Source organism: Rissa tridactyla, chromosome 7 (genome assembly GCF_028500815.1).
Source record: "Rissa tridactyla isolate bRisTri1 chromosome 7, bRisTri1.patW.cur.20221130, whole genome shotgun sequence".
Taxonomy (NCBI): Eukaryota; Metazoa; Chordata; class Aves; order Charadriiformes; family Laridae; genus Rissa; species Rissa tridactyla.
The window spans coordinates 24,499,288-24,518,248 of record NC_071472.1 but is presented as its reverse complement, the minus strand read 5'-3'; the positions used below and the strand labels follow the sequence as shown (position 1 = coordinate 24,518,248).

The window sequence follows — 18,961 nt, the reverse complement described above, 5'->3', positions numbered from 1 at the left end:
TGCTTTATATTTTGGCTAGCAGACAACACCCTACCTTGAAATCTGAAGAAGAAAGAGCTCTCTCAGTCATAGCTAAGCTAAGTCCTTGGGAATGCCCCAGCCCTGTTTTGCCTTGAAAACTACTGCAACTCCCTGAAGAACAAAAATCTCTAAAAGCCAAATACGAAAAGGAAAAATGCCACTGCCTTATCTTTGATTATGTTTCTGTCTCTATCGGGAACTCAGAGATACTTTTTTTTTGGAAACACCTGCTCTCTTCAGCTGGAGTTTTGGAGCTGAGGGTGCCTCTCAGCGCTGCTGATGCCTGCTCTGCCCAGCGGGGCGTGAAAACAGAGAGCCCAGAAAAAATGATCTGAAACTGAAGAAAATGCTACCTCATTTCTCTACCTTGTGCAAAGACATCATCACGTCTGTACCTATTTTATATCCAGCAAAATCCTCCCCTGCTTGTACAAGCAAAAAAGAATAGGTAGTACGCTCTGTTGTAAAAAACTATGTTTATGCCAGTGCTTCAGGGGGTGATGTAGTTCATCTTGAGATTTACCAGTAAATGCCATGGGAACAAGCACCAAGTCTTTCACTTCAGCATGGACTGGTTACGTGCACACAGGGGCCCAGGTTGCTAAGGAGACAGGCTGTCACCTTTTGTATTAGTTGTAATTTCATCGTGACTTCCTTCCCAGCCATACTACCGTAGGATGGAAAGCACCGAAACACCACACAGAGAAACAGACAACGTGATGGTAGTTGTCAGCACTAATTGCGCTGCGGGTCACACTAGGGCAGGGTGAGGTAGCGGGGAACTCACTGGTCTGGCAAAGATGGCACATAAACATATCAGTCACACTAACTGGAGGGAATTTAGAGAAGCCGGTGATTAGGCATTCTGTGTGATTTAACGCTTCTACAGAAACAGAAAACTTCACAGAGATACACAAAATGATTCACATCCTGACAAGAAGACTTTATATTCAAGGATACAATTCTACTTGTTCTGAAATCAATGCAAAGATTTCTTTGAACTTTAGCAAGCCCATAAGTAGATCACAGGTGGATTTAAAAGAGGGAAAACAGATAACACAGAAAAGTAGCTGTTACTCACACAGTGGTCATACTGACTTGTGGGCAGAAGCTATACATATGTTTAGCTGAAGCAAAATACATCAAATGCTTTTAAGTTTACCCAGAATTATTAGAAGTGAACTTACTTTCCTTTTGCCTCAGTATATACAGTGCACGTACAAAGTATAGCTGCAAGCAAACACAACACCGATAACAGCAGTACAGATGTGCTACCTGGTGACGACTGCTACCCAATTAGCACTGGTGACCCACCCGCAGAAAGGAGTCTGGAGTTAAAAAGGTTGATGCTCCTGAAGGAAGGCGGTGCTGTACTCAGCTGACGTAGCTAACTAAGCAGCTTATGAGGTGTGTGAGCACAATGCTGAAAAGCACTGCGTATGTAAAATGAACGTGGCACAAAACTGTTACCCTTGCTGCAAGGAGAACAAAAATGCCAGCTGTGCAAGTCCAATGAAATAAACCAACTGACCTTCTGTGCTCCACCTGACTCTATGTAACCCAACTTAAATTATCTACATAGAAAATATAATATTACATCATCTTCCAAGTTCTATGCACTGGAAAAAAAAAAAAAAAAAAGTCTTTCATGATAGCATTTAGCAGCACTGGGGATACTGAATTATCCAGACCAAAGCGATATCTATCTACCTCTATCCCTCCCTTCCTCCCTTCCCTCAAACACATTCACATAATTAAAACAAGAGCAAATTTGTGATTGAAATCAGTTCTGTATTCCCCCATTTTCTTATTTGGATTCTGGTTCCTTATTTCTTATCATCAGACAAATTTTTTCCACAGTGTAGCAGAAGATGCTAGAATTTTAGCATGTTGGAAAATGTTAGAAATTTTACCAAACTAAAAATAAATACATATTTTAAATCATTTTTATGAGTTACTATCACAATTAATGTTGATTCATTGAAAATTAATTATATGTCAATTAGTCAATTGTGTTTTAACAGCTGCAAGTAATCAATTTTTAACTCACCGAAGTGAAATATTCCTGAGACCACTAGACTGGTCTGTCAGCTGGCTACATTTGTAAGGAAACATAATACCCTTTATTAGACCAAATGATACAGTGAGGAAAACCAGATAAGCTTTTGAGCACACAAATCTATTTTGCTTTATACCACAAGACCATCACAGCTTCAACACTCCTAATACCAATGTCATTGACACGTTTTGTTTCTACCCACAGATTTACTCCTAAGCAGTAAGGATACACACTACACACCTCACACAGATTTGTAAATGGTGTACCACAACAAAACCGAAAACTCAGAGGCAACTCCAGCCTCAAAAGTAAACACATTTCATTCTTTTATTTCTTTATTCAGCTCCTAAAGATCTGTTCCCAAAAAGATAACTGCGTTTAAATCATGCCAGTCAACTCTCAGAAGAAGGTGGCATCTCAGAGTCACAGGCATTTTAGTTATATGTGGCCATTTAGAGACCTAATTCTATCCCCCGTTCTGGCAGTGACCTGCTGTAAATCCTTAAGCATGTCATTTCACTTCTGTGTCCCTCAGTTTTTCCTCACAGTCTTGCCCTATCTGTTTAGAGGGATGGTTCCCACTCTTCCCCCCCGCCACCTCCCCACACTTACACTGCAGTAATTCCTCTCCGGCATGCCCACATCTATTTACCACCTGTATCACAGGACCTCACTCAAAGCCAGTGCTGCATTTCAAGAGAACAGCTAATATTCCCTAAAAATAAATTCTAATGCACCGCAGTGTCCCAGTACTTTAACCTCCTGAAAACAGGGATGTCATTTCAAAACATGCAGGTAGGCAATTCCTTTACACCCTAGGCTCAATATACTATCATAAATATATAGTAATGTTAAACAACAAGCAACTGTTCAAATTACAATGTAACAAAAATCTCTGTTAAGAAAGATTTAATGCTACCATTCTTCATCTTTACCATTTATTTATCACCTTTATTAATTTTACCCAATAAATGTGTGGGATTTTCAAGTATTTCACTATTAATTAATCACGACGCCAGATAAACACAAATTCTGTAAAAGCAGCAGAAGTCTTCTCTATTCTCTTCTGTGAAGTTTCTTCCTAAGGAAAATCAGTTATTTTTTTGTAAACTATGTTTTCAACATAATCTCATTTACTGTAATTCACAAGGTTACAAAAAAATGAAACTGTAGCAAGAGCTAATTCAGCAACTGATCTTATCATTAGCTGTAAGAGAATAGCTATTAGAGCTTCATGGAAGATATTTTAAGGAAATATTTTCAAAATTTTCCTTATTAAGAAGGTACACAGTTCCTTATGTTTCTTTATGACAAAATACACTCTACAATTGTTTTTAAGTGGCTTTCAGGCAGAAAATTACATGTATATACATCTAAATCGTATATCCTAAATCTATATCCTATTTATAATAAACGTTGGATTCCTACTGGCGGTTCATTATAGATCAGCATTTACAAAATTCCATGCTTCACTGGCATTTAAAAGTGTAGTGAAAATGTGCATATCAGAAGAGCTAATTTTAGCTAATTAGGAATTAAAGTGAAGAGATGTGGAGCTATTAACAGGATGCTGACCTTGAGTCCCATGATGTAAGCAAAGGGCTGGCAAATAAACTGGGTTCAAGTGTGACAAAATGAGAACATATTCAACAGTTTCAGGGGAATGTATCACTGTACTTGTTTAGAGTTAATTTAAAACAAGCCCAGGTTAATGATGGGGTTATCTTTCCTACGCTGTTTTTCCAACTCAGTATTTAACTGCACACGAAATGTATTTACTATTAAATAGTAACTTTTTTGTAAATTTTTCATGTCTCCTACAATAGAGAGGTAAATAAGAGAAATCAGCCCTAATCTACCACAAGGAAGACATTCTTTTGACCAAATTCTAAGGCCTGAATACAGCCCTTACTGTAACGAATATCGACTTCAGTGGAAAAGCTGCTGTGAGTCTTTGCGAAATTAGATTCTTCCCTTTATATATGTTTCAACTACATTAACGCAAATTACTTTTTGGGGCACTTTTTTTTACCAGATTGGTTGATTTTTCTTTAGCTTATGCAGAGACACAGCTCCATACTGAAACAATGCAAATATTATTCATTGTGTCAGGATTAGACTTATTGCACACACATGTGATCAGATTTAAAGTTTATAAAAATACAAAGAAACACTGGAAAAAGAAAGACAATTTAAACTAGTTGTTTATTGTTCTAACACTTCAGAAATTTATTCTGATGGTCAGATGTACTGAATTTTATCCCAGGAAGTATGCCTTGATTCAGCAGGGGGAAGGAAAACAATCTGTTGTCTCTGGGTCAGTCTTACTGATCATCACTTCATCTTGACAGGATGGTAAAAAATATCCAATATACAGAGTTCACACAACTTTAAATAATACTGTGACTTCTGAAATCCCTCTGAAATCAATAGCAAAACGGAGCCAAGATTTTACCTCTGGTCAACTCATTATTACAGAACACATATGAAACCTTTAACAATGTCTCAGGCTTTCCTACTGTCATGTGTCATATTTCAACACAATTCTTCAAAGGCTCAACTATGTTCTAATTATGTTCCTTTTAAAACATAAGTATGCATGCAAGATTGTCAATTATTAGCAGTTGTCAGTAAAATATAACAGCATACTCCCTATGGTTTTAAATTACCTTCAGCATCTCTCCCGTTCCTTCTGACTTCAAGTATCTTTTTCTTTTTCTATTTCTGTTCTTAAAACTAGATTTGGGCCAAAGAAAACATGTACAGATTCTAACTGAGCTTGTTTCAAGAATCAAGTTTCCAGCTAGATCATGATAATATCATTATGTTGGGGAAAAAGGATAACTGTAATTCTAGTTCGACTAGATATTGTTCAGTTCTGCACTGTACGTTGAAAACTAGACATGTTAAGAGTATAGAACAAGAGATGTAAAGTTTAAAGTCTGATCCCTCCTGCTAACACACAACACAATGTACTTCAGCATAACAGAAGCAGATTTTAGGTAACTTAAGTGTTTGGCAACAGGCAGCTTTAAACATCCACCATAAACTACCCTGACTTATTTATCTTTTTTTGGCATGCTTGTATTCGGCGTTCCAGTTTCTGCACGTTTTTATTTGTAAGTGTGAGATAATACTAATTAGGTTAAACAGCAATGATTGATTTTCACTGAGTCTGCTTTAAAGCCGCTCAAAACCTGACTCATCCTTGCCAAGTTCCTCTGTTGCTTCCCCACACAGCCTAGATTTTCCCTGTATTTTCATTTTTCAGCAAAATTTTTGTTAATCACGTGCTCTACTCAAAACAAATGCTCAAGAGCAAATCTTTTTAATTTTTCCTGCTGCTGCTAAACAAGCCTCGTGTCATGGGGAAAAAAAGCCCTCTAAGATGTCCGAATCACTCAAAACTGTTAAGCTGCTGCTTTTCATGACGACCAGTAAGAACACGGAGATGAACATAACATCGTACCCCACCCTCAGTCACTGCTATTTTCCTATGAGTTTTTGCTATTGTAAGTACCATGCCATACAATCCCTTTGATACATTTTGCAAACTTCATCTTAAAATACGATGGTTTTCCTCATTATACAGACTGTTCCTCATCCAGGCTGATCTAGTGATTCTAGGTTCCAGCGTATTTGTCTCCTGCTTATATCCAGTTATTCCTGTCTGTCAGCTTGAATAATCTTGCATCATTATCCTCCAGGTTTTATTTTCCCAGGGTTTACCCTGGAAAATATTCCCTTTCAGCTTCATTTCACAAGATTCATTTCTCCGAAACACTCTTGTAGTCTCTTCCTCCAAGGCAAGCTTTTTCATCTCCCCTCCCCACTCCCCCTTCAGATTAAATCCATCTTTCTCACCCTTAGATAAGATGAGGTCCCATGATTGCCTTTTGCATTGACTGAGGCTCCTATGTTTCACATACAGATAGTAAAAGTCCAATTAAAAAAATAAAATAAAATAAAAATTCCTAGTCTTCCTGGTTTCTATTTCTCTGATTAGTAACATTTCCTTCTTGTCCAGTTATTTTATGGCATTTTTGGGTTTGACATAGATTCTATCCTATGTCAAAACCTTTAGGCAATAAGATTTTTGCAACTGTTAAGTGCTTTTCGAGTTTTTACTGATCTCGCCACAGTCTCACCTATAAAACACTGATCCTAATAAACTGTTACCTAAGCAGGGATTTTCAGCTTACTGCAGTCCTAATCTTTCATCTTTCACATAAAAATTTGGCTGCACGTTTTAAAAATACCAGAAAGATCTCCCCAGAAGTAAGGTAAATTGCACCTCGTGCATCAGTTGAAATATGTCATTCACATGAACATAAAGAAAGCAACTGTAGTGCCTTGAGCACGAGTGTTATGCAACTTGTCATTTAACAGCCATTTCAACATCATCATAACGGATATCTGAGCATCTCACAGCTGTTTTGCAGACTGGTATATCTATGAAGCCTGATCACCGTGGCTCACACAGGCATGCAGAAGTGATATGAGTTATTATGCTTATGGTAATGGCTTAGTTATTTTGACAAATCTTTCCAAAACAGGAAGCATTCAAAGCTACTTCTCGTCCTGTTTTGATGTGTTATGTACATAACATACCTTGATTACAAGCATGTTGTATTTTCAGGTCAAAATCTCTGCTTATTTCTTTGGCTTTCTACCTTGAGAATGAATATTTTCAAACAGGATGGGAAAATAAATTCGGTGTGATTACTGCCTTTGATGGCAATTATTCAAGCAAAACAGTACTGTAAAAATAACTTCTAATAATCCGAGTTCAATAAAATATTTCATAATATGTCCATTATTGTCTAGAAGAGTATTTTATAAAGGTTTCAGAATGTCTTCAACCAAGGTGATTCCATAAATAATGCTTGCACAGTGGTTTCTAAGGTATCTTGTGTCTCCTTTGTGACGTAAACTGGTTGTTATGGAGATGGTAAAATATCAACCATTCTTTGTGAGACTGTGCAAGATCAATTTTGGATCCGTTACAGCGGCTTCTTTTCTCTGCTCAGCTATAATCAGCCTTCCTTAGCAACAGAAACAGATGTATAAAAAGTATAAAATGTTTTAAAACAAATGTTTGCATGATACTTTGAACTGTTTGACATACAGAAATAGACCTGTGTGCGTTTGTAACAGATGGCAATTCTATTCCAAATTCCCCAAAATTCAGGTAAGTCTAATGGCCTTCAACAGAAACGAGGCTACTACTGTTAATAAGGTTTAACAACTTACAAATAAACAGACCGCTCCTGTTTCATTCCCTAATTTTTAATTTCGTAATCTATGCCTTACAAAAGTATTTTTTGTTTCTTAAAGTGGGGAGGGTAAAGACTAACATCTTTCACACCAAATTTAGGAAAAGTACATATGGGACTTTTGTTCAATAGTGTGTTAAAGCTTTCTAGAGCTTCAGGAAGCAGAAGGAAAAGGGTTATGTTTGGGGATTAGTATGGAAAAACATGGTCTAAGATACTTGGCTAGGCCGCCTGTAGATTATTTTTTTCCATTTTTAATATATGCTAATCCATGTGTCCAAGTGTGTAGGTCCCCAGTTAATGGTTAAGTGTAAAGAACACACAGCTGAGTCAGGGTTTTGCAGAGCCCTGTAGCAAGACAGGGATGTGGGAATTCCTCCTTCTTTTCCCAACTTGTATTAGAGGCACAGACAAGCACACCAAAACACACAGCATTTGATTGGAAAGTCAAGGAGAGCCTCAGTTACTTGCAGATTATCTGTACTTTTATGGAAACATTACAGAGAAGAAACTAACGAAGATTACTAGAAATCTATTTTGTATATTTTAATAGTCCATTCATTTTACTGGACAGGGGCCTAGACATAGATAGAGTAAAGCAGAAACAGAGACACAGGGGATGGAAGAAAAGCTACCCTTTTCTCCTACTATGTGGAAGTGGCAACAAAGTGCACATTGCAATGAATGGAGACAACCTAGACAGGAACACGTGCCTACCTCAGGTGCCATCCAAAAGGGTGTTCCCACTGAGGTGTTTCTACGCAGCCGTGTGCTGGTGAGCTGGGCTGAAACACCTGCAATAAAACAGATCCAAAAACCTCAGCTTCAAATTCATTCTGTAATGTCAGTCATTTTTTTTCAAGTATCTGGAAAACAAACCCCAAGCCTAGGAGTACAGCTGCAGAACACCTGGCCGAAGTAGGTGCAGCATTTGTACTGAATTCTTTGATTAATTTCAGCTTGCTGTTTTCTTTCAGAATTGACAAGAAATTGTTTGTGAATGACTCAGTTTGAAGCACTTTCATTCAAACTCAAAAATTCAATTGCCGCTTAAATATCACAGACTTCTTTCTGCCGTTTTCATGAGTAAAACCAGGAACTATCCACATTACAAGCTGACTTTAAAATGTCTCTTTCCAAAATTTACTCCCTCCACACCTCTGGCAGGAAACTTGTTCACTAGAGTATTTGCAGAGGCTCCTGTTAAACAAAACATTTATGCACTTGCTTAAATCTTTCCCTATTGAGAAAAGCACAGAAGCTCAAGTTCACAGTGCAGCTTGTGCGTAGGGAGTTAAGCACATGCTTAAAACAAAGCCTGTGCTTCAGTGCTTTGCTGACTGAGGACGGGCTACTGAGTCACAGCTGAAAAAAGGAAGAACGAACCAGAGCGAAATCAAAAAAACATTAACAAATCAGAATGAACTTTTACAGCAAATCTTCTGTGCTCTGGCCAACATAAAATTGAACTGTAGAGTTCACTGACACAAACCCAATATTGACTTAAAAAATATTTCACCTTAACATGGTTTAAAAACAAACAAGAAACACAGTGGTCTGCTCCTATGGCATTACCCAGAAACAAAAACAGGCAGAAACACACATAGTACACATTGCCTGAGGCTAATAAATAAGAAATTGGGACTCATAATTCTGAAGTTAAATAATTCGATGCTGCCTCCAAGATTCAATTCTGTATTTATTTTTCATTTTTCAGTGTGATTGCAAGCCTTCAGTGATTTCCTGAGTACTGCTGTGAAACAGTTAATGGCTAGGATCTACAGTAAACCTCTGTGCGTTTAACTCTGATCTCTCTTGAGCTAGCTTAATTTGTAGCTGCTATCTACCGACACTCCAAAACAGTGCAGAATACCGAATGGCTGAGACAGCAGGAGAGAGTGAGCAACTGAGCAGGAGCATAAATGAATGATAAGTTGCAGGCATTTTGGGTCGACTTACACTGTGACCAACATTTATTCAAATATGTCATGCTGTCGAGAGCAGCTGAGGGAAGAAACGCGCGCTACGTTGAAAAAGCAAGTTGTAAAGTCATGCAATGAAGGCAAAAAAAAAAAGGCCTCAGTCTCAATTAAGGATATCTGTATAATCCTCTCTGTGACCTAATATCCATACGTACAGCCTTGAATATGAAGTAACGTTTTTTCCCCCCCCCTTCAAGATTCTGTTTCACTCTGTGGATAGAATGGACAGCATCTACTGAATAGGTAGTAATTTAATTTATTATTTTTATCCCCACCAATTTGAGTTCTAGTTTCTTATTTAGTATATCCAATCCTATATGAAATTTAAGATTATTATTTTTTTCCTTTTGACATGTTTCCTTCGCTCCTCAGCAAACAATACATCTCCTTAACATTCCTGCAAAATGGGAGAGGATTATTAGTTCCAGGGATTAGTTTAAAAATATCCAAAGCATCCATTGTTTTGGGATAGTTAATCTGAGATCTTTCAGTTTTCAGGCACTCCACATGACTCAAATCGAGCTGTAACAGATCTCAGCTGCAGTTCAAGAACCCTTAGCTCTTCTGCAAAGGAGGACAAGATGTTTCAAACTGGCTGTCAGGAAAACGAGGAACAGAGTGGCTGCTTCTAAAAAGTATGATGCAAGCGACCTGCCAACATCACAGAGAAACACTGGTAGAAGCAAGAATAGTCTCCAATTTGATGCCATTCAACTGTCTGAACTAAGAGTCCCTTCTCTTCCTGAACTCCTTGCATTTTTCACTATGTATCTTCCACTTTCTGCAGCAAATGAGACAAACTGTTCTGCAAACACTACCACCTGTGACTCAGTCCTAATTCGCTCCCAGAGTCCCTTCTGTGAGTACGGCAGTGGGCTAGAGGGGAAAACCAGCAACTTAATGAAACCTTGGTGCCTGATGCTTCTTTAGTCAGGAAGCACACAGATATGTGGGTATTTCTTGGCGTTTCCTAATAATTGTTAGGAAACCCTCGAGATTTAACTCATGTCTTTTTCTGAGGTAGTTATATTTGTTGTTATTTTTAGTGTTACTATTGTAAGAAAAAGTAGAAAAAAAAAAAACCCCTAAAACCTAAATGTGGAATCAGAGAGACACACAGGACACCAGAAAGGTTGGGATTCTCAGTTTCCTTGAATGTGCCACTTGGAGTTGCAGCACATTGATCTGCCTTTGGAAGCCAGGGCTCCAAGCTTAGCTTCCGCTGCAGTTAAGGCTTTCGATACGTCTGATAAAAATGTTTTGCTTTGGGGAGAAAAGCCAACTTTTCCCACAATGGAATAGTTACAAACAAATATCATACTGCCAAAATTCCCCCAAATGAGAAGGGATCTTCCTCCCTTGTACTAGGTCAGGGACTGACTCCAAGTTTTTCTTCAGGCCATATGTTCCTCCCAGCACTATTTCAATTGTTACCTTTACCATTCAACATAATGAATTTCTGTCCCTAGAAGATACTAAAGAGTCCCCTGCTTCCCAACTTACTTTAGCGTCTTCAATAGATTTTTATGTCAAATTTGTAATACCATGACATCAGTATTAAATTTTATTTCCAATGTGTAAATTTAATATTTGGGGATTTTTTTTAAAAAAATATCACTATTTGCAGGATTTTTTGGCACTCCATTTTATACTACTCTCATTTTGTGAATGTTTGTCTTTGCCTTCATGCACTGCTAAACAAACATCCGTTATTCACACAATACTATTCTCAATGATGATTACCTTATGCATTGTATGATCTCATTAATAAACCATATTACTAATAATGTGTTTCTGATACTTTAATAAATTTGTCTATTCAATTGCATACATATCTGAGGGACTACAGCATTTCCTTAATTTTCTAACTGCAGGTTTAAAGCGAAAAAAAATGCTGAACTGTGTTAAATTCTATTGCCAAGTCCCTTTCTATCTACCTATCTGTCTCTCTCTCTCTCCTGCTTCTTATGACGTTTTCAGACTGGCAATGCTCAAATCTAACAGCAATAATCACAAATTAAATGGATGTTGGGTTTTGGACCCAAGGGACCATTTTACCTTCTGCTCAGAGGGAAAAAAAATATGCTTAAGGCTAGCAAAAGCCATTTCAGAGAGAAGAATGTTTCCTTTTCATATGCAAAAGACAGAACATCTAAATTTAAATTAGGAGGACAACTGCCCTGAAACTGCCATTCCTTGTGAAACGCAAAAGAGCTTTGTAAATAAAATGGTACCTTCAGAACTATTTTTAATTATTAAATTATGTTTAAGCTTTTAAGTTAAAAGTCTATTACTAATTTTTGGTTAGAATTTTTATTCTTGCTGTATCAGGTTCCTTCTCCATTTTTCCTTCTGGAAATAATTCCGAATAGCCTTCTGAAACCTTCCCAGGGGAAAGTAAACAGATGCCTTTGGCTAAACTGCACGTATCAGGAAAACAAATGGGAAGTGGTCATTACCAAAGTCAACGAGCTTGACTCCACCTTCTGTTGTCAGGAGAATGTTGTTCCCTTTCACATCACGATGAATGATCCGGTTATTGTGTAAATGCTGAAGGCCCTATATACCAGCAGTAACAAAAATAAGTTTACTCCCTTATTTAAAAACAATTACCCTACTATTAGGGAATGTAATGAAGACAATCTGCACATACTCTACAGAAACATCTGTCCACCGGATTACATGCTTGATACAACGCCTGCTGCTGTAACTGCCCGCGTAATATTGTCAACATTACCACACTTTATAACTGGAAAATGTATGTATGAGACGAGTAAATTGCACCCTCTGCTGTCATTACAAGCCCAATGAACATCCTTACCAAGAGACCACCATACAAGATGTATGAGATTATAGCTTCATCCAGCCGTTGGCCACACTTCAGCAGGCCTTTGACAAGCTCTGTGACAGAACCTCCATTGCACAGCTGTGAAGGGGGGAGTTGCAAGGGGGGAAAAAAGCAAGACAAGTCCTCCGTTACTCAATGTATTTGTTTAGGCTGTGAATACCTACCACGCAAAACTGCACTACAACACAAGTCTGGGAACAAGTAGATTTTTACCTTGCAATTATTGATGTTGTCTCCCCACCTTAGAACATATTTTATCAGCAATGTTAATAATAAATCACAGCAGCCTGGGTGGGGGGAGGGAAGTGAAAACCAAAGTATAAAGTGTAATTTATAAAATGTAACTAAAAATCAAAATATTATGAACATGACTGTATTTTGTTGTTAAAAGAGGATTTATAAGTCCAATTTACATTATTTGAGTATTTTCACAATAATATGTGCATTGTCTTTTTGAAAAACTGCTTTTGTGCAAAGAAAAGGCCAGGCAGAAAAGACTGATGCTTTTGATAACTGGGAAGCAACAAATTACAGTCATTTTAAACTTTCACTCCATCAATGCTCCTGCTGGCAGGCAATATAAAGTAGACAGAAGCCATATCTCTATACTTGGATTTGATGGCATGTGCTGCCAACAACTGAGATGAAACATTCTGATCGAGAAAAGCAGCTTCTTGCAAGCATTTCCCATTAGTGGGTTGCTGTAGATCAAAAGAGGAGGAGAAAAAGTACAATTAGAGTCTTTGTAAATATGTTTTCACCCACACCATTGGTTTACCGTCCATGCCCTTCTAAGCATGCCCCTGTCCAAGCCTTTCCCCACTTTCCTTTCTCCTCTTTCTCAGTCCTTTTCTTACTTTAATTGTTTGACCAAAAAAAATGATAGGAGAATTCATTGCCTTTCTTTCATTGAGTTTTCTCCTCTAGACCTCTTTTTGCAGCCAGCACCCTTATCAACATTTCTGCCATACATACATCACGTGCATTTCAACACAAGTTCATTTGACATTATCAGTATTAAGTTTAAAATACTACAGCATAAATCAGGAGAATGGTATGAAAACAGAATTTCTACAGACTCTCAAGTTTTGCATCTCTCATATAACTTTTACCAATTGTGTATCGTTCAGACAATAATTTCTGTCATATGTCGATATTTTCCTTCACTTATTACTAACTTCCCCTTGCATCGAAAAATTTCACTGGACTAAAAGTTTTAGATCATGGAAAGCACCAGATCACATGATAAACAAGACATCCTTTACGTAAATAAGTTCCTGAAGCAAAATTTCATCAATGTAAACACTGATGAGTGCTGCAGGAATCTGACTTTACTTTTTAATTAATTAGTAGGGAATTTAATATATTTTTAAAAATCAATTGGGTAGGAGCATTCAGTTCAATATCAATCATCAAATGTATTTACAGGACAATTTCATCATCTTGCAAGAGAAAAGTGCATGGTTTTCTTTCCATGCTTAACCATTTGCTCACAAGCCCTTAAGTCAAAGACTTTCATTTATTGCGTTCATTGCACTAAATGTTCTACTGAGACAGACTGTACTAAGTGTAATCTCTATCCTGCAAATAAAATACAGAAAAGTGTGTCCTCACTTCAAAAAAAACCCAAGCTGGTTGTAACTGAAAAATGATATAGACTGACAGCTGTTTGGTAGCATAAGTTAAATGAACGACTGACTCTGAAAATAAATATATCCCATAAATACTACTGCAGCTGTCAGTGACACTGCTCCTGACAGTCAGCAAAGATCTGGGACAAAATGAACTTGTAAACTTCATTACCGCTTTGTACCTAATGGTAATACTTTAAAAAGTGGACTGATGCACATTCAGATGGAAAAGCAGGGAAGCTTGCTTTACAGTTGTCTGTGCTACACCTATCCGAGAAATACAAAATGCCTAACTCTGAAGTTCCCTATGTAGTAAATTGCAACATCCTAAAAATATTTAAGGTGTCCACTTTTGCTACCCTTCCTCATCCTAGGCATTTATCAAAGTAAGATCCTGCTCGTAATGAGTAAACATGGCAAAATTGTGCCTAAAGGAAAAAAAAAAATCCACCTTTCTATTACAAATTTTGGAAGTCACATATCCAATGAATATATTTCATCAAAGACTCGGAGATCAAAGTCTGAGTACTTTGTATATTCCCTTTTACTGAAAAAGTGTCATTAATTTATAATATAAAAAGTAAATGCTATGCATATATAAATTAGCACGTAAATTCCAAGGCAAGAAAGAGTTTGCCTTGTCTGTTAAATTTCTCCGTATAAAGAAAACACATTTTTTTAACGTCAAATTTCTTTGAAACTTTGAACAATGTGCACCAAAAACCACCTGAAATCAACATACTTTATTGATAAGGTCTATACAAACACCTAACTCTCTTAAATTCTACATTCGACTTTGTTACATAGAATATGTCACAATTTTGCTTTACAAAATTTTGTTGTAGGGATTACCACATGTGACGCATCTGTTGCATACGCTATACTTGTATTAAAAAAGAAAACACATGGCAAACCATGCTCGAACTCAACACAAAGCCAGCAGGCACACAGTAAAAAACAATATCAAAACAACAAAGCAAAAATACTACAGTTCCTTTTTTAATAGTCACGGAAATTTAACGTGAAACACATCACAGGTTTTCATTCAAGTTACATAATTCTGCAGTACGTAGAAGTTAGATGTATTGTTGGGGTTCCACAACTTAAAGTGGAAATAAAGATTCCCTCTTCTGATTCCAGTCACCATTCAAGAACAGGCAGTGGAATTTCTAAAGTGCTCAGTAATTAAAAAGTGAAAGCTAACTTTTACTGGTCTAGTTAAAACAGAGAGAAATGTTTGAACTGTCTGTTACTGCTCATCAGTCTGCACAAAGCTCTGTATCATTAAGTTTAGAACAAATCCTTGCAACAATCTTTGGTGGTCACTTAACTGGCAACGAGACCACCAAAATACACTTTTCACTGCAAGAATTGCGATTGCCAAGAAGAGTTAATAGAAGGCATTTCTGTTGAGAGGTTTTCAACAACAACCAGCCTCCAGTTTTAAGTTACCATGAAACAGACTTTCCCATTACATTTTCTCTGTTCACTTTTGCAATAGGCAGCATGATTGTTAGCTTTCCTCCGTGTTACTACTTCATCGTCTTTTTCATTCCCCTCAAGTGCTTGAGCTTTCCAAAAGTTTAGGGAAATGTCATATCTAATATTTCTTCCAACATGAACAAAATCAAGCTGTTTCTAGGCAAACCATTCTTATCAAAAGGATATGCTTGCTTTGGAGGCAGAACGTAGCAAATTTAACAGAAATAAAATGCAAGGACGTTCCCTATTAAACAAACTTTTAAGTTTGGATGTGATTTTCAACAGTAGACTACCACACATCATCTATCACCAGTCCTTTGATTAATGGCACCAATCAGAGAATCATGAAAGCCCATGACTCCTCTAGCAACAAAAAAAAAAAAGAAACCCAACAATATTTGCTAGTTAAGATGTAATGTTATCAAAATGTTTTTACCTCAAGTACTAGCCAGAGCTGTCCTCCCACATATTGATCTGCTTTGTAAAACATCCCATAAAACCTAACAACATTAGGATGATTGGGAAGAAACTGCAAAATATTATATTCTGCTTCAATTTCTTCATCTACATCCTAAATAAAAAACACAAACACACAGAACATATAAACGCAGTAAGTCCGTACCAAGCAAGAACAAACCCTCATGGATAAAAAGAACCCTTTTTTTATTTAGTTTGTACTTTTAAATGGTTTTAATTTAATGCAGCTGGAAGTACTCACACAATACTGTAAATTCAATCTATAACAAATCATGCCACTTCTGCTTTATTATTATGCACAAAAATGTGAAGTTTGTGTAAAGCAAGCAGCTGTTGTTCAAGGATTGTTTCAGCGTGTAATACATTTAACCAGAAAAGTAAAAATTATCCTTCACTTTGCTCAGTTGTCTAAATAAGAAATTTGCACATGTATTATTTTTTAGCCTGTTTTTACACATGCATGTTTTTTATCATGTAAGCTAAATATAAATACATGAACCTTTGATTCATTCTTTTTTCTATGGTCATCAGATGGGACCAAACAGAGAACAATCTGACCAAACCTCAAAGTGGACATCGCTGAAAACAAAGACATCCTTATGAGGAAAAGACATACACCAGAAACAATTAAAGAGAGACAAAGCAAAACCCCCAAAATAAGGAAATGTTTCTAAATATTTGTTAATGAAAGAATTCTGTGACAATTACAAAATACTGTAATATCAGCACACAGGCCACAACTCAGAACAGTATGTAAGCACTGAATCCTTCCTTGTTTCTGCACAGATTGTGACTGCTAGAAAATTTAAGCTCTTACATGCATTTTCCTTTTTTTTACATTTTGCTAAAAAGGATATAATCTTATGTATTACCTTCTTCAGATTTCTACAAGGGAAAACCAAGATGAATTTCAGTAGTGGTAGATGAGAGAAACATACTTTTTTAGTAACTATTTTAGCCCAACTGTTGCGATCAAACTCCAGCTTGATGCAACCTGAGCAGCTGCCAATTAAATCTTCGATTGAGAACTAGGGCCCTGGTTCTCAAGGGAAGCTAGGCATTTAACACCCACTAAAACTGGAGCTGGCACAGAACTACTTCGGAGAATTTGGGCTGTGCTCTTCTGTTTTTATCTTAACTATTGCCTCGCAGTAATCCACTTTTACAAGTATCCACTTATAAAGGATAACTATAAAATATCCTAAAGTTCACAGTACTTCTGCGATGGGAAAAGAAATTCTTTTAGGGAGTACACAGAATAAAATAAGAACATTAAGATTAACAGCATCTCATATTTTCCCTGCTACAGCAGGCCCCTAAGAGGAATGCCTCTATGCCTTCATGCTCCAAGCACGGATATCTAAATTTATACCAGAAGAATTACATAAACCTAAAAAAGAAACCAGGCAAATGCTATCTTAAAATAACACACAAGATGATGAAATTTTAAGTTGCAGCTTTCAGGTGCTGGTACCAAACTCCTTCTGCCAAAATTCTTCCCTTCAGCATGCCTTCAATCTCTCACATATTTGATTTACATTTCAACTCTGAGAATTCTTTTACATTAACAATGAAGTTACAGTTTAATATTTTTTACTTACACTGATAGCATCCAGAATCTTTACTGCTGCCAGGCTGCCATCTTTCTTATTGGCAACCTTATAGACTTTACCGTAAGTGCCTTTCCCAATAGTCTCTATAATTTCCCAGGTATCTGAGGGATCGGCTAATGATTCTAGTCCAATCATGCTGGAATTATATTGAAACAATCCATACAATGGCGTCCTGGAAAACAAAGCAGATACACATACAGTGGGAAGCCCTAAGTAACTCTGTACTGAAGAAGGTGTCTTGTGATAAGGAAATCAAATATTGTCCTAATTTGAGAAGAAATACAGATAGAATCACAAATGAAAACCAGACAGAAAGATAAGATCACTAAATGAAAGAATGGAAAGAAAACACTGAGGAACGCTTCTCTTTGCTGTACGTACTGTTTGCTTCAAACATTGCCCCATACACTCCATCATTCTGAACACATTTTAAAAAGTTCTGACAAAGTCCGAACTCTACTGCACACTTTTTTAATGGACATTTTACAGTCAGTTTAACACAGCTCATGAAATGAGGTGCTATTTAAGATAGCATTAAAAAGCCATGTCATGCTTTTAACAGACTTTTGTCTAGTGCTCCCTGGATAATTGCCAGACAGGCATTCAGTAGGTATAACACCTCATCATTGCCGATATATCTACAACAGGGCCACGCATAACTAGTTTAATAAATGTTAAGAATGGGCTGGCTGCTATCATAAAATACAAACCAACTTGATAACAGGCAACAGGTACACCACTGGGGTGACATTCATCACTCACTGGAGATGTTTCTCAACAATTGCATTAGGCTCTATCTCTGTATTTCAGTCAGAGTGTGTTATGGTCAGCTACACTGGCTGACTGGACCTCCACCTTCAGATCTACGGGTCAGGGGAGTTGCTTCCCCAAACACTCCTGAGTGATGTATGGATCACTGCAGCCTATGCAAAGGCCTCCTTCCCACTCTTGGAATCACATAGATGGCAAGTTCTGGTGATTAGGCAAAACGACGATACTTTTTTAGGATTTCATTTCAAGTACTGAGAACCCAGACCTTGCCCCTGAGCTGGAATTAGAGAAAGGAACGACAAACTTTAAGATGAGATTAACTTAGCCTTTTTATATAATTCACCATTAGGGAAGCTGATTGGTTTCTGGTTTCTCTAAGAAAGAGTATTATTTGCCCATTTGGTGGCTGTCAGTAGGTAGACCACTTCAGCTATCTGTACACTTAACTAGGAGATGTAAAGACTGAGATGCATGAACAAACAGAAGGAGAAAAATAAGACAGTGATCTTAACAAATGCAACTGAAGACAACACCATAGCTGACTGGAAAAGCTCTCAATTTTTGGACATGGATCAACTAGAACCTCAAAAGTACACTTGAATTTTTAAGGTTTGAGCTATTTCTTTCTAAGCATGTCTGATATCTGCAAACCTGCTTGAAGTAATTTAAAAACCTGCTGTCTTATTTACCTCTTCACTATTTCCAGCATCAATGACAACTATTTGGCATGAGAAATTTAGTTAGAAAGAAATGTGAGCCTAGCTGGGGAAACTGATAAGTTAATAAGGAATGAAGCAGCAA

General features: G+C 37.1%; 1 protein-coding gene across 1 annotated transcript in view; it reads right to left on the bottom strand.

The window, feature by feature from the left end:
- The window catches only part of MYO3B (myosin IIIB), a 193,217-nt gene that overhangs the window by 164,320 nt on the left and 9,936 nt on the right, over window positions 1-18,961 (bottom strand). Inside the window, exons 2-6 of the mRNA XM_054208150.1 lie at window positions 17,378-17,561; window positions 15,736-15,870; window positions 12,160-12,264; window positions 11,798-11,897; window positions 8,074-8,150 (exon numbers count right to left, since the gene is read on the bottom strand). Of these exons, the coding sequence (XP_054064125.1) occupies window positions 8,074-8,150; window positions 11,798-11,897; window positions 12,160-12,264; window positions 15,736-15,870; window positions 17,378-17,561 (601 nt within the window). The remainder of the gene's footprint in view (window positions 1-8,073; window positions 8,151-11,797; window positions 11,898-12,159; window positions 12,265-15,735; window positions 15,871-17,377; window positions 17,562-18,961) is intronic.